This window comes from Protomyctophum parallelum (genome assembly GCF_964188405.1).
Source record: "Protomyctophum parallelum genome assembly, chromosome: 10".
NCBI lineage: Eukaryota > Metazoa > Chordata > Actinopteri > Myctophiformes > Myctophidae > Protomyctophum > Protomyctophum parallelum.
The window spans coordinates 16,172,697-16,198,769 of record NC_139704.1 but is presented as its reverse complement, the minus strand read 5'-3'; the positions used below and the strand labels follow the sequence as shown (position 1 = coordinate 16,198,769).

The 26,073-nt window shown below is 43.8% G+C and overlaps 1 protein-coding gene across 3 annotated transcripts in view; it reads left to right on the top strand.

Annotated features, from left to right (window-relative positions):
• Positions 1 to 26,073, top strand: part of macrod2 (mono-ADP ribosylhydrolase 2) — a 689,196-nt gene that overhangs the window by 614,504 nt on the left and 48,619 nt on the right. For all 3 annotated transcript variants that reach the window (XM_083775641.1, XM_083775642.1, XM_083775640.1), the window contains exon 9: positions 10,348 to 10,426. In XM_083775641.1, coding sequence (XP_083631767.1) covers positions 10,348 to 10,426 — 79 coding nt within the window. The remainder of the gene's footprint in view (positions 1 to 10,347; positions 10,427 to 26,073) is intronic.

Below are 26,073 nucleotides of genomic sequence, written 5' to 3'. Positions count from 1 at the left end.
AGAAGCAGGGTGAGGACTGTGCGGGCGTGGGGACGACTGAACCACAGTATAGCTGCGCTGTCCCCACCTGTTCAATATTCTGTTCGCAATAACTGAATACTGTTAGTATAATGTTATAGAACCAGTGGTCCACTGGTCCTTGAGGGGGTTCCAGGTGGTCACCATGCTAAATGATGGAGAGTTGGTAACCAAATGGACTCTTATAAGATCTTTAACTCTTGAGAGTGTAAAATGAAACCAAATGCACCCGTAATAAATTTGATATGCTCTCAAGAGTTAGAAGAATTATTATTTTAACTGTCGACCTGTTATCTCTCCTTATAATGGTACCACATCAATACAGCATGGGAATGTGGACAAAAATCTTATCCAACGATAAATGCTCTTTTATCGTTTTGTGTCTGAGAGGCTAAATGTCATCAAATGGTGGTCCGTGGCTTAAATGCCCAATAAATAATGGGCCTTGATATGAAAAAGGTTGAAAACCACTGTTATATAGAATACTGTTGCAGGCGACGATGTTATGCATTTGTCTGGGTGTGTTTGTACAGCTCTGGTTTGTGCAATACTGTTCGATCCATGCCAGGCCTTCCCACGCATGGCTGCTGCCGGCTGAGTGTACTGCGGCAGCAGCGCAGGTGTGTGTAATTACATCAGTAATAAGACCTGGATATGGTCCACCTGCTTCTCTGTGAGTCCGCTGCCCAATCTAATGCTGATGACAACAAAGGAGATGTGTTGTTGCTGATTATGTCCCTGGCAAGACTAGGCAGACTAGGTAGGCTTTGTTGTTGTGTGGTTATATAGAGCATATTGGTTCACAACCTTTTTATAGGTTGGGAAGTACCACCTCAGAAAATGTTTGGCTCTCCAATTACCACCATACTAACTGATGTTAAAATACAAGAGTGTATACCGGCCTTTTTTGTTCCATTCCTAAGCCAATAATGCTGCTGCTCTGACAAAACTCTGTCTAATCACTAATCAGCACAACTGATGATATTTCTAATGTGATTAATCCGTTTTCAAATCTTCTATTAACCCATTTAGACCTGAGGCCGATTCTAAAAACGCCTCCTAAAACCTAAACTAAGGTTTTTTTGAAAACCTTCAAATTCTTATTAAAAAAACTAAAACTAAATAAATGTTGCTATAGACACAGAGGTCGCAGCCGGCATTTAAGGTAAAACAACATTGGTTACACATGGTCTAAATGAGTTAACGGCTAGGTGTGCTGTCATGCTCATTTCAGCACGGCTGACTAGCATATTTCAACCAATTGCTTGGTCAGAAGAACTACTGTAGTAATATATATATTTTTGATGCTGCTCTGCGGCAACATGGGCATACGGGCCATGCTTGCATGCGGGTCCTTTGTCTAAGACAAATTTCTTCCTCGGGAGACAAATAAAGCTTGAACTTGATATATATATATATCCTTCCACTTTTGTCTTTTTTCTCCTTTTTTTGGGGCGACTCCTCTGTGTACCACCAAAAAAAACGCTTTTAACTCAAATATTTGCTTCTGGGGCGTCCCTGGAACAACATATTTTGAGATGGGGGTCGGCGGCCAATTACATATCATTCTGGGGGTCCTTGACATGAAATAGTTTGAGAACCACTAATATAGAAACGTATTTTTCAGGAAACTGTTTTTGGATGAAATTTGTCGAATCAGTTCTGAGGTCTAAATGGACATACTTAGACATACTAGCTTAGGCTACATAGATTAGTCATAGACCTCCCATGGGTCGTTGGTTCCAGCTGGTGCGGACATGCCGGGTGAACTGTCCCTGTTATTGTTTGTGACAGATTCAAGAAGGAATCGCAACTTGCAAAGTGCCTTGTGCTCTGCCGTGCCTGTGCGATTCTCCTGGCAGTGACCCCAATGTAATTATGGGCATGGATGCCCAGCCATGACAGCTCATCTGTTAGCCAGCCAAGAGGAAGCAAGCTGGGGCACCTGGTGAGAATCCTCTCCAACCAGCAGCACGCTGAACCACAGACGCACACATGAAAAACCATGCACACGTTCGAGAGGAGTCAATCAAGGAAATGTATTTGCCACTAGCCTACTTATGCATGGTACAAGCAGCGGGTGTTATAGTGTGGTACTAATGCTACAGCAACAAGAACAATTTAATGGATGAGAAAAGAAAAGAAAAGAAATGAAAGGAAAAGAGAAAAAGTCTTAGTCTTTTGAATAACACACCATTTAGTCTTATAGTCCTATTTAGTCTTCTGAAATTGTTTTCCTCTTAGTCTAGTCTTGGTCGACTAAATATCAAAAACCTTTAGTCGACTTAGTCTTTTGTCTAGAAAGTCAACAAAATGAACACTGCTTCTATGGTGTCCATGAGCAAGATCCCAAACTGCTCCTCCTTGACCACCTTGAGCAGCCATTAGGAGGGGGCTGGATCTTATAGTGTCTGGATTTATAGAATGTGGAATTCGTTGTAACAACATTTTAATTATGCAAAGACTGGGAAAAAAAAGGCTTTTATTAATTATTTTGAAATAAGGCTACCTGACAGTGTGCCACACTACGCCTGCATACTCGCTTGCGCCCCTCATGTGAATATAGGTGCCTTTCTACGCATTGACTGCCCCAAACAAAGTCAGCACATTTCGGATTCTGGCAATGGGCAGGACGTGTGTGTGTGAGATGAGCACAGCTGCGTCAGTTTCCTGGGATCAGACCTGCTTGTCGCTACGCCTGTCAGATTTCCCACGCCTCCCTCCCGTACACGCCTCTCGTTGAAATTGTATTTTTAGGCACGTCAGTCACTCCCCATGTTAAAAGGCCGCATCGGGGTGGTCACACCTCAGTGTCCCGGTGACTTCTTCCCATTGCATGCAAGCAAAGGGGTGGAGCTTCTGGCTGCATAACAAAAATGTCATACACGTCGAGTTCAACTTGGTTGAACCTTTACACGTTTGATGCCTTGGCAGCAGCTGGCCACTCCCCTGCTATCGTGCATACATGCCCGTTAGTCATAAGCAGGCTTGGCTGCCGCATGGTGCGAGAGCCAGCGCCTCTCAAATCTTGTTTCTTCACATCTCGAGTGGGATGCAAATGAGATGGGGAGAGCAGTGGTATGTAATCAGGTTGAACCCCAGGCGTTATCATTTTTTAATTAGTTTCAGCTTTATCATATATTCACATAGCTAATTTACAACTAAGTGGCATTGGTCTTGAATCGATTAAGTTAGACGAGGTGTTTGGTAGGGGGCTCTATAATGTAATGATTGCACTGAGATCTCTAACATTAAACAGATGTTGACACATGCTGATGACGGCGTGAGGTAATGCATTTCCATTGTAGTTTAAAAAATATAAATCTTTGCATTGGCACAATCTGCAATGTGTAATAGACACTTTCACTTGCACTGTACTGTATCTAGACAGTAATTACCTCGCAAGTTCCCAGATTTCCAACCGTGTGTTGAGTGCTCACTGGTGACAAAATGTTGTTAATTGGGTCATTTGGGCCATTTTCATAAATGTCACAGACATGTGCAGAGATTATTTAGAGAAATGCATCATAAGACCCACTCGGTTCCATTCCTACACTCTCAGAGTTACAGACCTGTCAGCAGGGACGTGCACACATAGACATCAAAGGGGGCTTCAGCCCCTGCTCTTTTACCCGTCTGTAAAACTACTGAGAGACTGCCCTCTCCAGACCATGAATGCAGCATTTACTACGGTGAAAGAAATGCAAAATGCCACTCCGAAGTCTCCTGAACTTGGAATGCAGCATTTTGTGTTGAACAAATTAGTTCCAAAATCCATGTTGTACACCACATCTCCAGTAGATAAAGAGTGCTGGGTTGCACCACCGAAAATAGCTGATCTACAAGCTCTCAGCGTGTCACGGCGCGACGCGTTGTGAGCTCGTAGATCTGCTATTTTGGTCCAAAAGTGCCCTCTTACGGTATTTCAGCCCCTGCCTCTCTAAGACTCTCTGCACGTCCCTGCCCGTCAGAGTGCACTATGTTTGTCCCTTGGTGGTCCACAGAACCCAACGTTGAAAAAGCGTTACAATATACTGTACATTCACTGTTCTTTGCCCTGAGGCGAGCAGACCCCCGCCTCAGAACGAAATGTTCAACACACGTTCATGTCAAGGCTGCCATCCTTTCCATTATGCACCCGGGTCTACAGTCATATTACCCCCCCACCCCCTACCCCCGACTGGCGACAATCCACCAATCAGGGATGAGTAATGACCAGGCTGGCTGTGATCCCAGCTTTCTAATTAGTCTTCCATTAACTTTCCCAACCTTGGCTTCTGCAGACTGCACATTCAACACACGCGTACGTACACGCTCGTATGCGTGCACACACACACACACACACTTCACGGAGCACCAATATATTGGACACAAATATGTTTCCAGGGTAACATCCTTCTATAGGCTGATTTTTGAGCGGTGCCAAAGTGCTCCAATGAGTGTTTGTGTGTGTGTATGTCTGTCTGAGTTCAACCCGTTGACACATGCAGCTGATTGAGGTCGCATTCGGGGTCTCACGCATGCACACGCGCACACACACACACACACACACACACACACACACACACACACACACACACACACACACACACACACACAGCCTGCACTGCTCAGTTCACACAGGTGCATCTCAATACCGTATTTTTCAAAACGTATGCTATACTTTTAAGATACATACATCTATTCATAAGCATTTCAATTCAGAAATGGATGGAATGGATGCGTGTTTAACAGGACCAAAAAACCAACCAAACATTGGTGTCACACCTAACTGAAAAGGTGTGAATCTCTGGAGTAAAGCTGTGTGTGTGTGTGTGTGTGTGTGTGTGTGTGTGTGTGTGTGTGTGTGTGTGTGTGTGTGTGTGTGTGTGTGTGTGTGTGTGTGTGTGCACGTTTGTGTGCGTGCGTGCTGCTGCAATCTCTCTGTGGTTCTCACAGCTTTTCCCTTTGATCGTGAATAGTCAGAGGCAGGGGAATGGAGGGAATGTGCCGTCATTCCAGCTAAAAGATAGAGTGCCGTGATTTTTTTTCCAGTTTTTCATGTGTCTATGAGGTGACAGTACTTCATTAGACCCCTTGGTGTGGTTGTTATGTGCAATGATGTCTTCCTGGAGGCTGAAACCTTGACAGTCAAACGTGCCAATGAGAGAAACGGTGATATAGTGACATCACAATATCATCCCCTCCCCTAACGCCTCCCCCTTTATCATACAACAACAGCTGTGGGTGCAGCTTCAGTTCATGGTGGATCACCACCCCTCACCACCCACCAGGCAAACCAGGCATACTTAATGAACTGGTCGGCGTGTCTAGGTAAAAACAACATTTGAACAAATACTGTACACAAGATAATTATTCCTCCTTATATTATAATAATACCTGAGGATGTTTTAGGGTGGAAAAAAATCACGGCACTCCATCTTGAAGAATAATGAGAATGAGTGAGATGAAAGGGGGGGGGGCGGGGGGGGGCGCCCGCCCATGCAGCAACAGTTTCCTCTTCGTTCACCGTAAGCCTAATTTATGCTCCGTCGCACGCCTGGCTAAAATTGCACTGAAAATAGCTGACCTACAAGCTCACAACGTGCTGCGGATGCAACGCGCTGTGAACTTGTAGGTTGGCTATATTCGGCATGCTACACCGTCGCACGATGAAGCATGAAAGTGTGTGTGTGTGTGTGTGTGTGTGTGTGTGTGTGTGTGTGTGTGTGTGTGTGTGTGTGTGTGTGTGTGTGTGTGTGTGTGTGTGTGTGTGTGTGTGTGTGTGTGTGTGTGTGTGTGTGTGTGTGTGTGTGTGTGTGTGTGTGTGTGTGTGTGTGTGTGTTTGTGTGTGTGTGTGTGTGTGTGTGTGAGATAAGCTGGGCGAGGGCAGTTTTGCAACTATATTTTAGAGGAGCATGTTTTTTTTAGACACCCCCACCCCTCTATCCGCAATGCTCATTCATTTAGAGAACATAAAACCTCAGATGAAAGGAACCTAGCAACACTTTGTTGTTGTAAAGCCGTGTTCATTTGTCAAACACAATGGTATGATAGGAAACAGCATGAGTATCGATCACACCATGCTGCAGACATCACACCATGTCTGCTCCATTGCCAATAACATCTCTGAATGAGCAGCACAGAGGTAACTAATTTTCTAAACTGCCCACTCTCCTTGAATTCACTACATATCTCACCTAAGGTAACCTATACCTCTTGCATTATCAAGCTTCCTTCCAGTCTTTTTTTTTTTAATTAAAGAATGATGAGATTTTCTTCACATCTTGACCTGGTATAGATAAAGGGAATGCAGTGTTTTGCAAGCTATAACCTGTGAATTTCTGTGATAGTGGTGGTATCTCACTGCCTCATAAGATTCACTCAGCTCTCTTTTACCAACATTAAATATCAAGTCACACAAAAGGCCAAACAACAACTTTAGCTGGTACAGTAGCCTACTTAAAATAATGTGTAGCCTATGTATAATTGTATTTCATTTTCTCACATTTGAAAAGGGGATTGATGCTCTACTAACCATAGCAACACACCATTAAGCAGTATAGCCTACATCTCCTCCAGCATTTATGCACAACAGTGTGTGTGTGTGTGTGTGTGTGTGTGTGTGTGTGTGTGTGTGTGTGTGTGTGTGTGTGTGTGTGTGTGTGTGTGTGTGTGTGTGTGTGTGTGTGTGTGTGTGTGTGTGTGTGTGTGTGTCTCTCCATATTTCTAGTTGCTTTTATGTGTGTGCGTGCGTGCGGCAGAAACCTTGTATCTCCATATTTCTAGTTGTTTACTTTTTATTTAAATTAATATGTCGTAAAAAATAGTGAAAATAGTCTACAAGATGCGTTGTGAGCTTGTAGATCTGCTGGCTTCGCTATTTATTAAACATGTTCAAATTAAATGTTTTTCATTCTGTGATTTCATTATTTAAACAAATGTAATGTTCTGTATTAACAAGAGCTCATGACAAATTAATAGCTACATTGGACTTGAAAAGTATAACGGCTTTGGGCATATATTGTAAGCTGTACACCTGACAACAACAATATTGTAAAACAATTTTAGTAACACAATACAAATACAAATATATAAAGTCTGGTGAGCTACAGTACATGCTTGAATGGGCATGATGCATGCCTACATGTGTTCAAGTCCAAGAATAGCTGTTTTAGAATGCAAAGAAAGGATCCTTTCTGACTCAGTATGAGGCGTTTTGCCGATGATGCTTCTATGGATAGGGGCCAAGTTCCAGACGCGTCTCTTGAGTGTTGACCTGCATTGTGTTAATAAAGCCAACAACACAGCAATTCTCCCATGCACCTTTTGACCATAATGTGAGTTGTGATGTCTGCAGGTGAAAGATTTAGAGAGGCTAATTTGCAGAGACCTGTCCCTCCCTTCCCTCCTTAATATTTAACCCAACGTAGGAGAATTGCAGTCACTGAATGGCCAACATAAAAAATGAGTTTGGGTGTGCCCGCGCACGTGTGTGTTTGTGTGTGTGTTATTGTGTCAATTTGTACATTAGCACATGTGCCCGCATATGTGTGTGCATGCGTGTGTGCATTTGTGCGCACATGCAATTCATGTGTATATGTATGCCTCTGTGTCCGTGGGGTGCCTATCTGTGCATGTCTTACATGTACAGGTTTCCACGCGAGACGGATACATGAATGTGTGATGCCTCCTGTTTCTCAGTGTGTAGTCACTACTAGTCAGCGTTCGAATGAAGCTCAATGAAAGAGTAATGGAAATTCCTGGGGCACGTCTGTCCCGTGGCCTTCCAACAACCAGTGGTATGCACTATCTCGGTGTATTATCACTTCCCACACAAACCGTTAGTCGGTGAGCCTGTGACTTCAAAGGAGCTTTAAAGCTTTCATTTTCTGCCATAGCGAGGCAGGCAAGAGAATGAGGCTACATTTTGTGAACAAAGCCCCGCCCCCCTCCCAGCCCCCAAAGACATCTAGGAAAATAAAATGTCACCATCCTGAATTCAGCTCCTAACATTTAATCGAAAGCAGAGGTCAGCAACTATTAATAGATGTATGTCTCTATGGACACTAGAAGGGAGCCTCCTTGAATTCTGACTGGACTAGGGTTGCAGATGCAACTGATCTAAAGTACGGCTGGGTAATTAACGTTAAGAAAATGGCATTTAGAACCAATAACGTAGCCGTTTTTTTTTTTTTTTTAAGATATTTTTTTGCGGCTTACGCCTTTTATTGATTTTTGAAGGGACAGACAGTAGGCTGACAGGAAACGGGAGAGAGATGGGGGATGACATGCAGTAAAGGCCGTGTCGGGTCCGGGAGTCGAACCCGCGGCACACTGCGACTGGATTACCAGTCCGGTGCCCAGACCATTATGCTACGGCCTGGGCCAATAACGTAGCCGTTTTTTTGTTCTTTGGTTTCCTACTATTTATGTTATATGATACAATCAATAATGTATTTGAAGTCATATCGCTGAGGGTGCATATGTTGGCGGCAGTGGCTCAGGGGTGGCTGGATGGAAACCGCAAGGTTGCCAGTTCAAACCCGGGCTCCCCCAGAGTTGGTGTCGAAGTGTCCTTGAGGAAGACACTGAACCCCTAATTGCTGGTGGTGCCTTACATGGTTTCTGCCGCCATTGGTGTGTGAATGTGTGAATGTAATGCACAATCTATGTAAAGCGCCTTGGATAAAGGCACTATATAAATGCACCATTTACCATTTAGATTATTACCAACAGTACTAATTTAAGCCTGATTTATAATGTATTGTAAGACGTCACAAGATGTCACACTGAAAATAGCCCACCGGCCTCCTATTGTACAAGCTCACAACACATTAACTTGTACATAGGCTATTGTCAGCACTCAGCACACAACACCACCGTACAACAGAGTCTGAACTGCAAAAAAATTATAAAATAAATACAGTACATTTTCTAAAATCATATTTGCAGCACATTCCTGTAGGTGGTTTGAAATGTCTCAGTCTATTCCTGATTTACACTTCATCACACAACGTTGTATTTCCCAGAAACTGTGCAATGCAATGTACCAATCTGAATGCCCAAATCCGATCTGATCACTGGCAAATAATAGTGTGTCCTAAAAGTCCTAAAAGAACCAAATCGGATGTGCTTGCGGTCTGAACAAAGCACAGTCAAGGCTGGAAAAGCATCCTTTTATCTCCCCATATCAGTGACACAGAGAAGTATGGGGGGATGGTTGGTAACCATTATGTGTGTTTTGTGAAATTGCCATTATTTAGTCACACGATTATATCCGCCGCCACATTGTGTGATGCATCTCCCTGGCTCTGATGCTGTTGCCTGCATAGCCAGCTGTGCCATGTGGGGACAGAAGGGATGGAAGTAGCGGGATGCTGATGAAATAGGCCCAGGGTTAGATAGATGGGAGGATGACCTGCTTTGCCGCAGTCTCGCAAACAGCTCAGTGTGTTGCTTTTTATGTTTTCTACAGAATGAGTAACTTGTGCAGGCATGAACATTGTGAGAAAGAGTTGCATTATGCAGATATGAATAAATGTATGATCCATAATGTCCTCTGTTTGCTTATGCTGAACTATGAGATTATGATTATTGCTCATGGACCTTAAGAGTATATGATTTGTTCGGCAATAAGTTAGATACTAATGCATTCATTTATATGTGGTTTTATTTTTCCTGTATTTGTCCGGAGTAATGTACTACGGGACACTGTAATTCCATAGTCTTTTGTGCATGAGGACAGAATCATTCAGGTATTCAGTACACTAGTAATAAGGAAATTCTTTCCAGGGGGAAAACGAAAGTGGGTATTGGTTTTCCACCGAGCAAACAAACAAAATAACCCAAATACAGCGAGAACATGTATAGATTTGTAATTGCTGGGTATAGTGTTTGAACAGAGAAGCTGGAGTCATTATCATAAACTCCTTGTCACCCCTAGTCTACAATTGCAATTGGAACTTGAAGCCCCCTGAGCTCTGTGGGACTCACTGTTCATATTTAATGTCGCAATTTCATGTTATTACACTTGTGGTGTGATACTGAGGCATATTGCACTCTTCCAGCCAAGCAGCCCATTCAGAAGCGCTCAATCTGATGTAATGCATTGTAATATTCATGAAAAGCTGTCTCACATGGTCTAGTTTGGGCGGTCTCTTGAAAGGGACGGTAACTAATTGGATTTCTTGAACGGTAATTTGGCTGTGATTATGTCGCTCTGGTGCCGACACTGCTATCGACATATCTTCACTCATTTAGCTCCATTGTCATGCAATTCACCACAGGAACGGCTCTGAAATAAGGAGGCACAATAATGGAACTCCTCTTTTCTCTTTCCCTGTACAGATCACACGAGTCATATTCTGTGTCTTCCTGGAGACCGATTTCACCATCTACAAGAAGAAAATGTCTCTCCTCTTCCAAGGTGTGTCTGTTTAACTTTTGACACAACGTATTCTGCCTTTTTTGTTTTTGCGTATTGCCGTTTTGCATTGTTGTTGCTTGTGAATTAATGCTATGAATGAACGCATTAGTCCATTGGTGAATATACTAAAAGCTGCCTCGTTGGCACTGGGTGAAAAGAAAACTGGGTTACAAAATCGTGGGATATAAAAAAAAAAAGAAAAAAGAAGCTGCCTCGTGGCAAATTATCTCCATATGCTAATGATCTCCATATTTGAAGAAATACCAGTTTAGAGTTCTCATCACTGTTTTTATTTATTTGTTTGTTTGTTTACATTCATTCTCCTCAATACTTAGAAGACTTCATTCCAACTTTTAAATGTTCGGAGCACTTTTACCGACAGACCGGATGTTAAACCTGCTAAACCTAACCTCCCACGGGGCAGCACACCTAAACCTAACATTAATACCAATGACTAGTCTAAACAAAGTATGCATCCCCAATAATGTTTTTTTTTTTGCGGATTCCGCCTTTATTTGTTATAGAGGGACAGTAGGCTGACAGGAAATGAGGAGAGAGATGAGGGAGTGACATGCAGTAAAGGCCGTCGGGATCGGGAGTCGAACCCGCGGCACACTGCCAGACTGGATTACCAGACCTTGGCAACAATAATGTTGTTTGAAGTCAACGGCACACTGAATTGAACACTATAGACATGCCGCGGCACCTCATCTTTATTTTAGTCCGGACCTCGTTGCAATGACCTCTTTCCGTATCAGGAGAGATCCACAACGGCCATACAACTTACGGATTGCAGCTTTAACTCCACTGCCTTCTTTTTCAGTGTGTGAGTGATACAGCGTGTAGCGTCAACACCTCCATTAGTGTCAGCCTCTTTGGACAGGTAGCCTTGGCTGGCCATCTGGCAAACAAATGGAGGAACTGTAATACGCAGATTAGCACCGAGTTGTGCAAGCAGATAGATTGTACCGCTCTAGGTATCTTAAAAGGCCCACTTTTCACATGTTTGGTGTAATGCTGTGACGCTGTGGTTTCAACAAATAAGCGGATTTGTTTGGAAAATCTTGTGGTATTAATGCAAGATAACTGTGGGGTGGGTGGGGGAAAAAATACTGCAATCTGTATACCACCAGCACAAGTTGACAGGAACCATGAATGCAATACAGTATCTCATTCTAGAAACACTATTACAGGGACAGTCCATGGATCTTTTTTCTGAACGTGCTTTTTTTTGCGCTTTTGGGCCTTCCAGCCAGGCATGTACTTTTTATTAAAAAATATATTTTCTTTATGAAAATATCCCTTTCAGTGTACCTAGTATTAGACATGTAAACCAGAGAATTTGAGAAATGATGATGTCACCGGTCATTCGTGCTTGACTATTATAATAATGTATTTTCTCGCCTACTCAAACAGAAAGGAACGAAACAAAAAACTGTACATGGATTCGTTCTGTTGCGTCATTCGGTCCAGCACGACCATCCATCCAGTACGTCGTGGTGGAGTGTTCCATGATTTGGAATTCACCACTCGCACGCACGCGCACAACACACACACACACACACACACACACACACACACACACACACACACACACACACAGTTATTTTCCATTCCATCATGGATGCCTTGCAGCGACCTTCGCTGACCTGCAGGCTGTTCAGTGTTTTCCAGACAGTGCATGCAAAGGCACATGGAAGGGTTCACATTGATGCCGACGTGAGGTGAATAAAATGTCCAGAAATGGAATTGGCCTTGGATTTCTGAAAACTACATGTGCTATCGTTCATTTCAATAGTGTTGTGGCGTGTTGTGGGTTCGACTCTCTATCCTGACGACCTTTGCTGCGTGTCACCCCCCCATCTCTCTCCCCGTTTCCTGTCAACCTATACGTTGAATCTATCATTAAAGGCAGAAATTAATATTTTTAAAATATCGGTTCAGACCAATATGCGGACCTCACACCTACATTGCACTGCCGATCCGACCATTAACTATGGGCAATTGGCCATGCCCCTTTTTTGCACATATGGAGCTGACTGATTTGTTTGCACCTGATGCTACTGTATGACGATTGACGACACACTGAGACATACTCCATATGTGGGCGTAGCTACATTGGGAACTCCTTATATGAGTCATGTGACATGAGCATGTTGACGTGGTCTGCCAGCTCGCCAGCCGGTCAGCACTGCAGGCAGGTCCTCCCATTAGCCAATTTTAACAAAATTAATATAAGTGGTATCAAACAATTACAGACAGAGCATTTATGAGAATCTGACAGAGGAAAAGGATGAGATATATATTCGTCATCGATCATAGACCTTTCGTGAATTCTGTCTGGAATTGGAATCGTTGAGATTCATGATGGCTTTGTTGTGACACGTGAGCTATATACATCACAAATAATGTGACATGCGCGTTTTAAGACCCATGTGGGATACAGGGCAACCAGCCTTGGCTCCATTCAGGAAAACAAACATGTAATTCCATTCCTCTGCCTCTCTCTCCATTCGAGCCCCCCCCCCGTATCCTCACCCCTTCTTCGTTGAGGCTATAGGCGCAGTCACCAGCTCTGATGTGTGGCCCGCGGAGGATTGGCTTGAAGAGCCCAGGAAAGCTGCTGCTGCACGAGGCTGGGCTGGGCTTCACCGCCATGTTAGCATTATCTCCCGTTTACCCTGCTTTGCCTGCCCCACCTCCCCAACGGAATACTGCAGCGCTCAGGCCCTCATCTTCCCCGCCGCTCCCAAAGCGGTGGGGAATGTTTCGTTTTCCCCTACGCTCCTCCCGTCATCATGCCCAACTCCCTGTGCAGGGCTTCTCTTTCCCCTGAAAAAGATTGCATTCTGGGGAGAGAGAACGTAATTATATTGCCTGGCCCCACTCTCACCCAGCGCCCCGTCTTGTCATATTAGTGCTCTGAGATGAGATTCTGGAGCTGTTGTTCTCTGGCCGTTTATGAGTGCTATCAGTGCATAACTGCAGCGTCTATGTTATCTCCTCCGTTTACCTGCATGGAACAGTGCAAAAGGCTTTGTGTCACAATGGCAATAAAAGAAAGCGAGTGTTAATTAGGCGGACCACGGTATACTGACACATCGTGGAGTGCCGCAGAGGTCGGCGTTCTACATTATGATGTGAATACATATGGCGGGGGAAGGGCTGTTATTCAGAGGCCACCGTGATAATAGCACACGCCTCGCCAGCCGAGCATCAAGTGCATTTCCTCGTCACAGAGGTCTGCCTGTGATTGATTGAAGTATTTATTCACAGTATGCAGAATGGGTACATTTCAAACGAAAGCACAACTCAATACAAAAACTGTTACTGTAATGAGGCATTACGCTTGTTTAGAACAGGGTCCACCATTTTCAATTCATCAGAACATTTAGAGATACATGTACAAATATACACTTCTATATAAAAGAAAAACAGGAAATCATCATAACAGGAGGTAAAAAGGGGAAAATAACATACAGTTAGGGGTAAAGGGGGTGGAGGACTTCGGGGGGCCAGTTTCAAATTGCAGCCGTCCGTATAGGTGCCCTTTGAGAGCGGTTTTGAGTGCCGGGATTCACATGTGAGTGAAATTAATTCACTCCCTTGTTTGTGCCGAATCTGGGGTGCACATGGTTTGTTGATGGTGATGGTTTTCTGATGTGCCCTTTTGACCTGTACAGTCAAAGCCACCGTTTTATTCTCCTCTGCATTGTGAGCCACAGCAGAGGATGGCGCGTGCGCATGCGTGGGGGTCAGAGGAGACATTAATTTCACTCCTCAGACCCAGCCTCAAAGAAACGGGTTGTGTAATACTAAGTCGTATATGTCATGAACACCTCTATACCTCCCGCAGTCGTCTTTTTATCTCATTCTCTCCTACACACCTGCTCAAATCTTTCACTTCAGCGTGCTTTCACCATGTCCTCTTTGGAAGCATCAGCGTGACATGCTTGCTTCTTCCAGGCCTTTTTGTATATTTGATTTTAGAGATGGCTCAAAACAGTATAATTACCGATGCTTTCACCGAAGCCGCGTTCATACTTTTCATGCAGCCCGCCGGCCGAAACGACAGCGATTCGTTTTCACGGCACCTGATAGGTGTGCTGCAAAGATACAGAGGATGATTGGCGTAATTATGACAGTGTATAGGACGTGCAAATCCTCTTTTAGTGGTGAGAGTGGTTGCACTTGGACCGGTCCGAGCAGGAACCTGGAGCAGCAAATGAGAGGCTGTGAATTGACTCTGCAGGTGTGCACACGCAGTCTCTTCGATAATACCTCGTCATCTCCACCGCCGCCATTCCACAACCAGTCAGTCCAGTCAGTCGTCCGCACGCAGCCGTGGGCTGACGTCACCACAGCCCGGCTTGAAACCCACTCCTGTTTTTCCACCCGTGTCCGGCCGCGCTGTCTGCACAAGACCCCACAACAAACACACAGACACACACACACACACACACACACACGTTCCGCTCATCCTCTTGCTATAGCCATGACTCATTCTCACTCATTCCCAGTTTCCGTGCTGCTTGCATATTACCTCATCTTTCCACTTTCTTTTCTTCTTCCTCTGTCAGCGAGCTGTTATGAAGCTATCGTGATTGGTTGCCATGATATTTCTGCAATACAGTACTACTACCACTGCTGTCTGTCTCTCTCTCTCTCTCTCTCTCTCTCTCTCTCTCTCTCTCTCTCTCTCTCTCTCTGTGTGTGTGTGTTCACGCATGTGTGTGCACGTATGCATGTGTGTCTATGTGTACCCGTTGCCTGTACGTCTGAGATGCAGCACCTGTCCGGCATCATCGTCAGCCTGACGCGCGCCTGCATGGCTCTCAGAATAGAGAATAGAGAATAGAGGCACAATAGCTTTTCTTTATTGAAGTCTTATGTGTTCTCATTTGTCATCATGCCACTGCATGCTTTTCCTTTTCCACGCATTCGCTCAATCTGTCAAGTGCCAATGGCTGCTGCGGCGGGAACATGTAAACAGGTCATTTGCATACAGGAAATTGTTTTATTACAATGTGCTTTCCACCACAAGCTGTCATCTACTGTATGAGAGAACCCGGAATGAGGCCGCTCAGCTGCGAGAGGACGAACTGAAAAATAGCCCGTGCTGACGAGCAGTCTTCATGCGGTACACGACGTGAACCCAGGCTAACACACATACTGTATAGAGCTTCGCAGGCCCGCCCCCTCCCGAGGACCAGAAGTGAATTCCCCGTTATTTTTCCTCATAGACTTTTCAAAAAGTATTTACAGTATATAAAGACATGGAAGGTGGCGGGACTCATAGCAGGGACGTGCAGAGAGTGTTATATATATTAGAGAGGCAGGGACTGAAATCCCGTTAAGTGGACACTTTTGGACAAAAATAGCGAAAATAGCAAATCTACAAGCTCACAAGAGAGCTTGTAGATCAGCTATTTCCGGGGCGCAACCCAGCACTCTTTCGCTAGTGGAGATGCGGTGTACGACATGGATTTCGAAACAAATTTCTTCAACGAAAAATACTGTGTTCAAGTTTAGGAGACTTCGGAACTTTGGAAAAAAGCAATTATTCTGAATGCTGACATGGAAAGTAGTGGCATTTGCATTTATTTCACCGTAGCAAATGCTGCATTCGTGGTCTGGAAAGTGCCGTTGTTTTACAGACAGGTAAAAGGGCAGGGGATGAAGCCCCATTCGATGTCTGTGTGCACGTCCCTGCTGTATATAGTGTATACATGCACCTAATCACACACTCACAGTCGTGGTTATCAAATACGGAGGGGTGGGTGACAGATGAACCACTTACAGTTTGCCCTATTCTTTGAGATACCCATGTGGGTATTTTGGGTCTTGGCCGAATGCTTCAAACGGCTGAAACAATGAACACAGCTTTCACCAACATTGCATTACGGAACGTACTTTACACACCACCGGTACATTTTATTTATTTTATTTATTTAGGCAATTTTATTTTATATAGTGAAATATTGTAGTGCAGGTAATTGCAACAGCCACCGACGTTGTTCCCCTTCCGCTATTTGCTCCTACTAGGACATGACGTTTGTGTAGGCAGAAGAATGTAAGCCTAGGCCCACTGTACGTTTTTGTCAGTCACATTGTGGCATGTTGTGTGCTTGTAGATTGGATGTTTTGGGAAATGCTTACATTTTTTTGTTGTAGATGTTTTTGAACAGTTCTGTAAAATGCCAAAAAAAGGGACTCCAGGGTTAATAGTGCGTCCATGTGGCCACAAGTGGTAACTAAATAGCTTGCGCGGGGCCCGGAATTGGGGACTGTTACATCATGGTCCACAGGCAAATCAGAGTGTTTGAGCCAGAAAACCCAAGACCGCAGAAAATCTACGGAATGAAAGTTCAGGTTTTTTGGGTGCAATTGAGCTCAGAAAACCTAACAAAAAAACAAATGACAAAAACCTTTTTTCATGTCATGATCCCTTTAAAGGAAGAACCTCCATATAGGTCCACTGCATGATACAATTAAGCAATTAACATCCTACCTGCACCGTACAATATTATGTCAGTCAGTGAGGAGCATATTTTGAATTATCAATTTTGAATCAATGGAGCCATTTTCTTTTTATCTTTAGAGAACATGGCAAGTCTACACAACCCAAACCTCCACCAAAGTGTTCTTTTTTTTATACATTTTTATTTCATTTTTGGATGAAAGGCACATGTACAAGCATACAAAGAAAATGCACATAAAATATAATTAAATTAAATAGAAATTCAAAAAACTCAAAAACTACAATCAGTGGCTTGCCCCTTGCCTAATTTAAAAAAATCCTACCCCCCAAACCAGAGCACCTACCACCGTTGGTGCTGAGAAAATATAGTAATGCTTATAACAATTAAATACAACATAGAAAAATTATCGAACAAATTGTAAATATTAAATAAAATAAAATAAATCCTCCCATCCCACTCCGTCATAGGCCTGAATAGAAAAAGAAATGAGCAAAGATTTCAACAAAGACCAAAAAGAAAAAAGGGGAATATACAGAGTATAGTATAGTTATATATGTCATGCTAGTTATATAGTAGATGTCCTAACTTGATAGAGAATATGGTTCCAGCTATCTATTGTTTGATAGTTTGCACCATTTAATCTAGCTGTAGAAAGCTCCATTGTTACAACATCAGTTAATAACTGTTTCCAGTGATTAAAGGGCAGATAATGTGGAGCTTGCCATCGCAGTGCCAACATTATTTTTGCAGCGGTACTTCCTGCCAGCCAGAATCGTCTCTGAACAATACTTAACGTTAAAGAATCATCATCATTAAGGAGCAATAATTTGGGACAACAGGGAATATGTTTTTGTAATACTTTAGATAGATAATTAGTTATCTGTTCCCAGAAACTTTTGACTGTGGGGCATTCCCACATCATATGTAGTGTTCTTGCCATTTAAGCCCTACGGTATTTAATTACAACATAATTTAACAACATAACAAAAATTGGAATGCTTTGTACATTTTGAAATATTTTCACATTTCTTTTTACTTTTTGTCTACAAGGACATGCCCCCCAAAAATAGGGACACCAGGTTGAAATTGGTTAAATGAAAGCTTCGCCCTCACTGCACACCGCAGGCTCAGAAATACACAAAGCCGACCCATAAAGTGTCCCCTCTGTAGAGCTATTTACAATCTCCTGTATATATATAGCGGCCTTGCCAATTGAGCTTATGGCCATGGCTATAATGATGTATTCATTACTTACCATGCCCACACACTTACCTGCCTCAAGGGTGCTGTAAGTGTCTGACCGAGAGTGAGCAGCAGGGTTTGCAATGTGAAGGAATCCACACATCTAATGATAAGGTTTAAGGGATAGTTGCGGTTCTAGGCTATTTTGTAGATTTTTTAATGTAATGGTAATCCAACAATTGAAAACACTAATGAGAAAAACCATTCAGTTGATTAACACGTAGAGCTTAATCAATGCCATTAATCACTTGACATGATTCTGTTATATGCATTCAGATGGGCTCCTAGACTCTGATTGAAGACATATGTGTCTTGGCGCAGCGTGGAGTATTATCTGCAAGCATGAACGCAGCCGGGCAGCTGTGGTTTTGGGAGAGTGGAAAGCATGTTGAAATTGATTCTGGGTGCAGTCCTCCTCTGCTAATATGATGTGGGTGGCTGCCCACAAGCTGCGCTCCATCTCCCATTTTCCTCAATCAGCCACAGTGCTGACAACATTAACACAGCCTTCACATCTATACAGGGGCTTGCACGGTTTCACTGACTTTCCAATTGACGCTTTATTTACATGGCACTTATATGGCCGGTCGTTGTATAGCGCATGTGCACTGTTCCTAATAGGAGCCTTTCCCCTCTCCGGTGTTTGTGTCACGCATCAGTATTAAGTGAAGCCTGTCATTTTGTGTGATGGTGTAGTGATTGTTTTAAGGGGTCTTTGACATGGTGTGGCTGCACTAAACTAACCTATAGAGGAGTGAAAATGAAGCTTGAATGTTTTGGTTTCACTGGGTGTGGGCTGCATGTCCTTGGGCTGTGTGTGTGTGTGTGTGTGTGTGTGTGTGTGTGTGTGTGTGTGTGTGTGTGTGTGTGTGTGTGTGTGTGTGTGTGTGTGTGTGTGTGTGTGTGTGTGTGTGTGTGTGTGTGTGTGTGTGTGTGTGTGTGTGTGTGTGTGTGTGTGTGTGTGTGGTGGTTTCTTTCTACGTCCGAGCATAGACACGCCCCGCCTGCCTCTGATTGGCCTACCGACACTGTCCGTCTTGCCTGTCCTCCGAGATGCTCCGTGGTGGGCGTGTTTCCTGTAACTGTGTGTTATCTGACAAGTGCAACATAATTTAATTAAGTGCTGAATTTATAGGCATCTCATCTCACTCGTGTGAGATGCATTATTGCTAAAGTTCAGTGGAAATGTAGAAGTATTTTACTTTGGAAACTCATTAGACTCAACAGCTTGTCGAACTAGATATCAATATTAATAGCACTTGCTTTGAAATTTATGAGCTAATTATTTATTTATTTTGCAATTTTTTGCAAAAATTCAGTGGTGATTATAGATCTTTGGGCCAGGCCATGTTGGAGGTTGTTTGTGTTGAAGAACTCATGTGGGGTTAAATGTGAAAACATTTTGCCAAAGTGAAATATTACTTTAATAACACCAGACTCTACTCCCATGCACGCCACGCTTTCTGGTATACCTCCTGAAGACCATCATCTGGACCTTCAATGCACCACCCAATTATATCAATATAGCTCTGGCTGTGGCCATGAGGCAGTAAGGGCGAGCTCCTAGCATGGTGCAGTGTGCACAGTGCACACACACACAGAGAGAGAGAGAGAAGGGAAAAGACAGAAGAGAAAATTCCCAAACCATAGATCTGTATAAAGGCTTGAGAGGCAACCAAGCTCACCCACAATGAAGTTCATTTGTCAGACAAAACATAACCTGCAGTTCCAACTTCCAACCAGCTAGTGGGCCTAAAACCCTTTTTGTTGTTCAAAATGAGTACGTTCTTCACTATATGGTACCTTCTGTACTGCGATTATAGGCCTGTTCATATCTGACTGGAAGGAAGGAAGGAAGGAAGGGTTATTTATGGCACAGTATATCACATACTGTTTTTTGGGAATAAGTCACATAGGTTTGGCATGCTGACCCTTTTTGACAATTGCATTGAGCTGTGATAGTAACCTTTCAGCATGGCAGCAACTGAAATAATCTGTCTCCCATCCTTACACTATTGTTATAGTGATTCAGCTGCCCTGTCTTTGTTTCCCCCAAGCAGGGTTAGATTAATGCACTGTACTCTTTTACACAGTGTTATACAAAAGAAAAGCCTGTCCCTGGATCCTCAGGGAGCTCTGATGGTTACACTTCTACAGAACAGATGACAACAGCCTTTCATCAAAGCTAACGCTTGCCTTTGCACGTTAACCCAAGCACACCCTGCATGCACAATTGCAAAGACACACTTTGTGTCTTTGCACAGATGCATGTGCGCCCACACGCGTGCCCACATGTGCACACTGTATACTGTTAGAATAGATAAATATACAAACACATCGACGGGACTCCGTTTCTGCAGGTACCTGTATGCGGAGCCGTAAAAGATCTAAGAGTGTGCATGTGTGTGTACAGTATGCGTACGTGCGTGAGTGTGTGTGCTTGTACTACTATATGTGTGATGGCAAAATGTCCCGATGAGAATTCTCAATTCTAAAATTAGAAGAAATTACATTGTGGGGACCATTTTCCTGCTCCTCACAAGATTGTTTTGAACTACTGAGGTTATGTTTAGTATAGATTAGTTATAGTTTAGTATAGTTATGTTTAGTGTATGGGTTGGCAGTTATATTTGATTTATACCAAATGCATAGTTATGCACCATTGTTGCGCACCAAAGAAAAGCAGTTCTATAAGCTCAAAACAGCATGATGTGCTGTGAGCTTGTAGATATTGTTATTTTCAGCGTCAGGGCTGGCCAATTTTTTTTTGTAGATCAGTTATTTTCAGCTTGGGGGCACAGTCGGTAGTGCTGTCGCCTCACAGCTAGAAGGTCCTGGGTTCGATTCCCGCTGAGGACGCTGGCGGCGTGTTCCCTCCTCCTCATCATCAGTGCCCATACCCGAGGCGGGGTTGGCGAAAGGTCCTTTCTGTGTGGAGTTTGCATGTTCTCCTCGTGTCCCCTGGGGTAGCTACCCTCACAAAAAAAATGCAGTAATCCTGGTCTCTAAAACTACCTCCCCCTGAACAGCCGGAGTGCCTGATTGAGGGGAAAGGAACTGGTCGAAATAACATGTTCCTTCCATCCACACGCTACGTCCGGCCGGGGAAATTCCCCCCTGTCAGGTGAAAAGAAGCAGCTTGGACTCCTCATGCATCGAAGGAAGCATGAGGCCAGTCCGCTGCCCCCCCAGGTTGGCAGAGGAAGTGTAGCGCCCAGGATTACATTAGATAATTGACACTGGGTGAAAAAATGGGTTTCAAAATCGTGGGATAAAAAATATATTAAAAAAAAAGTTATTTTCAGCTTCAGGGCTGCCCAATTTCTTTTGCATACATCATTCATAAAATTGCCATCCTAAAGTGTTGATGATCTCAAAAGGTGTGTGTGTGTGTGTGTGTGTGTGTGTGTGTGTGTGTGTGTGTGTGTGTGTGTGTGTGTGTGTGTGTGTGTGTGTGTGTGTGTGTGTGTGTGTGTGTGTGTGTGTGTGTGTGTGTGTGTGCGTGAGGGGCACTGGGAATTGTGCTCTCCTCAGGAAGCATACAACACCTCTTTTCTATTTTCCAACTGCATACATCAAGTTCAACCGTTCACCCACAAACCCCCCTAGTTCAGAATGTGATGAAAGGGGAGGTTTTATCATGTCATTTTTGCTGGGGCCCGCCAGAATTCATGTCATTGAAAAAGACTTGCCTTGTGTGAGTGTGAGGGCCTCGACTCATTTCGTGTAACAACTTGCTACTTTCAAGGCCGTCTAATTGGGGTGTGGAGAGGAGTGTGATTTTTGGCCGTGAAGGGCAATTTTGCAGGAAATTTTCTAACGTTGGCAGCTGGTCTGCTGAGGAGAGACGACCCAACACCATGTAGACTCATGTAAATGTGAGGCTGATAGGTTCTTCTCGCTTGATAGGCGTTCCACCCTCACTGTCACTCTCTGGTTGGAGGCGTGACAGCGATTGAGTGTGGGGAAAGTGCACTGTGACCTAATATACTCTTAACTGCCCTATAATCACTACGATGAGCCATGAAGACTCTTTTTGTCATATGTTGTAAAATAGAAGAGGGCGATTTGACACTTTCTTGCCCCACTTTCTTGCCCCACCCCCCTATAATCACTACGATGAGCCATGAAGACTCTTTTTGTCATATGTTGTAAAATAGAAGAGGGCGATTTGACACTTTCTTGCCCCCCCCCCCCCCCCCCCCAGATAACAATACAGAGGGACAGCTGAAGGAAGGTGAGTGACAGAGTATTTCATGGTTGCCATTTTCGCCGTTCCACCCTAACGCCTCCATTAAGGCGCCGGGGCGGCTGAGCGAGCTCCACAAGTCACGTCTGTGAACCGTCAGATGGAATTGAACGTTTATTCATAATGGTGGCAAGTTGAATTGTGCGCACAGGGGATGACGGACTCGACACACCACAGTAAAAAATACTTCATGTAAAGTACATTACATTACACATGTGCTTACACCTACAGTTAATTCCCAACACTGGTCGCTTCATCCGGCTTACCAACACAATACCGTCAGACCACGGGAGGGAGAATGACAGGGAAACAGTTTGAGAAACATCCCTCTGCAGCACGTTTTGTGGCGAGAGCACACCAACACACAACCTGTCAGCACATAATGCTTTTATCACCGTGGCATCTCGACACCCAGCCTGACACTCCCGGATACTGCTTATCGGGATAAACTATTGACATTCGCTCGTGCACCATTGTCCTGAATAAGCAATGACACAGACTGGCAGAATGGCTCATGGTTGTCTCCATATTGTTTGAATAGCGAGGATAATACACTCCGCTGGCTTCAGCAGATGGTTGGCTTTTTCCTCCCAAGTACTTAAAAATGTAATTTTTCTGGAATTGTTTGATGAGATTTACAATTACAGCCTCTAGCGCTATTCTCTAAAGCAGTGGTTTAGAGGCCACCAGTGGTCCTTGAGGGGTTCCACGTCCCAGCTAAATGATGGAGAGTTGGTAACCAAATGGACACTTTAACTCTTGAGAGTGTAAAATGAAACCAAATGGTGTCTGACAGGTCCATTTGGTTTCATTTTATTCTCTCAAGAGTTAAATTATTGTTAAACACCTGCATATAGGCTACTTCATTTACAAGAAGTCTACACAATATTATTAGAAAATAGAGCATGTAAAATCATTCTCATCAACATCTGCCTTATCTCTCCTATGGACGAAATATTCTTTAGTTTTGGGTCCGCGAAGCTAACCTGACGCTGGGGATGGGGGCGGTATTGGGTAACCATGTTCCCCAACACAGCACTCATCTGGGATCTCTCAGGGAGTTGAGCTGACAAAAATCCGTTCCGTACCGAACCAATCAGCGTGAGCTAAGGGCGGGATATGTGCGAAACCGGATGTGAAGCTATATAGACACGTCAATATGATTGGTTGTGTTTGCACGCCCACACGGTGATAGACAGACGGTCCCATCCAATCATCTACCAAGTATCTTGAAAAAAAGGAACAGCCCAGTCATTGAATTTTCTTCCGCAATCCCAGATCCCAATAAGCTGTGAAACAAATTTGTGTATCAAGCTTCTTGGATCTGGCAGCGTCAGGTTACCGCGAAGCTAAATCTCATCAAATGGTCGTCCGTGCACAAAATGCAAAATGAATAATGGGCCTTGATATGAAACCGGTTGCAAATCCCCGCTCTAAAGTACATACAGAGTCTTAGATAGTAGTACCACAAGTCAACTACCACCCTGCCTTTCCTTCAAGGGACAAGGGCATTCAGAGCTGGGTCATGACAGGCCTTAATTCCTGTGCACCGTGAACATGTCTCAGGCTCAGCGCACTGGTTTTTACTGTGTCTGAGAAAGTATTCAGCTTCCCAGACGTCTGCAGTCCATGGTGCTATCAAAATGTTTTGCTCTCTCTAAAGTCATCCGCATGATTTACCAATTATACGCATCTGTGTTTCCAATGGGAATCCATTTTGGGTGAACACAATAAAAGGTCTGTTTTATAAGTGAGCTGTAAAATGTGATATCCCAGAGTGATCCAATGTGCTGATGTGTAAAGGCTTTGCTGAGATAAACTGTAAATCATAAACGCTCTTGCATTTATATAGTGCTTTTCTAGTCTTTATAATGACAAAAGCAACCATGTGAGTATGAGCGGCTCCAGGTCTATAAATGTATATGTCTCTGACAGAGTTACAGAGTAACTGATGAAGTTACCCCATTGGTTGACCAGTTGGCTGAATTAGCCAATCGAGCAATTGTCCCTCCAGGTTATGGGATGCAGTATATCTTAGTTCGGATATAGGACATGCAATTCAAACTAATAATGTGAGTGTGCTCCCGGTGCACATTTCCGAAACGCACCCCCTAATAACGACTTATTTTATTTTGTTTTCATTTGACGCCAGGGCTGGTGCTATATGCTACTTGTTAAAGTAATCTCCAATCCTTCATGGAATTCATCCAGGCAGCCTATCTATTGACCTGGCACACATCCAAACCTGTTCGGGGACAGTAGAAAAAACTGACCAGCTATAGGTTTTGACCTAGTCTTCTTCATGCTGTGCACACATACTGAATAATATAATATCACCAGAATGTGTCAGGCCAAATAAAGCGAAGCTCTGATGGTTCCCAGCTCTGTTGCATCATTGTACTATAGTCTCACCGTGGTCCAGTTTGGCCTTGTTTAACGGACCTCTGTGTTGAAGCCAAGTACTAACCTTTTATTCCGCTCCATGAGCCAGGCTTGATTCACTGCTGTCTGGAGCCAATTCAGAGGTTGAAATGACTGTCATTCACACAAGGAATGGTGCTTTTGTCCCCAGAAATGTGCTCTGGTTTTGGCTTCAAAGATATTGTTTCTCCTCCTCCTCCTCCTCTTTTCCTCCTGGAGGAGTCGTTTTCTGTGTCAGGCAGGTATAAAACAAAACAACACAGCAGCCGGCCACTGAGTTCTCCCCCAGGCTCAGTTAGGTCAAGTTTGACTTGCCCAAAAATCACCTTTCACCCTTCCTCCCCATCTGAGGCCTCTAGACACACCGTGTCATGCCCTTTGCCCCTGCATGCTGTGGGGGTCCAGCCATGTTTAATGGCTTGTCACGGACCCAGCCCTAACATTAAATCAACATTTGTGTGTGTGTGTGTGTGTGTGTGTGTGTGTGTGTGTGTATATATATATATATAATGTATGAATGTATGAATTAAAGTAACACTCAGGAGGATTTTACTGTGTATCTTTAAAACCACGTGTCCTTTTAGTACCTGCGTGCTTTTCTTGTTATTTATGACGCCTGGTTGTTTTAAGCACATTGCGCCTAGCGTCTCCCTTTGATGCCAAAACCTACATGAGAGCGCGTTTGCGGCACATTTGTTTTGTGTGTGAGGTAATGTAGCGAGTTTCTGGTCAGTAATCTCCATCGCTCTCTTGTGCCAAGTTCCTCTTTGGGGAAATGAATACAAGATGAAGCTTGGTCTTTTTTAGAAGAATGTTTTCTTAGCAGGAAACGTGTTTAAGAAGCCATTATCTGGCGGTTCTGCAGTTTCAGCCCCTTTGGATGTGTAATATTGAAACAATTATTGGCTTCTGCGATACGATGGACCAAAGATAATTAGATTCTTACACTGGAGGGTGTTAGTAGGCAATTAAAACCACACACCGTCCATTTGTCTTCAAGCCTTAAGGTTGCAGAGACTTTTGAAGATAGCACTTGGTGGTGTTGTCTTTGGGGAAATGGCCCTTTACCTGATTGTGAGTAGCGACGCATTGTGAGCTTGTAGATTGGCTATTTTCGATACACGACACCGTCGTATGACGGAGCATAAATCTCATGCACGGAAGAGGGATTGATTGTACACTTCAAGGACATTAACACATCCCGGTTGTTGTTGAACAAAACACAATCACCCCTTTTCACTGCGTTGTCAACG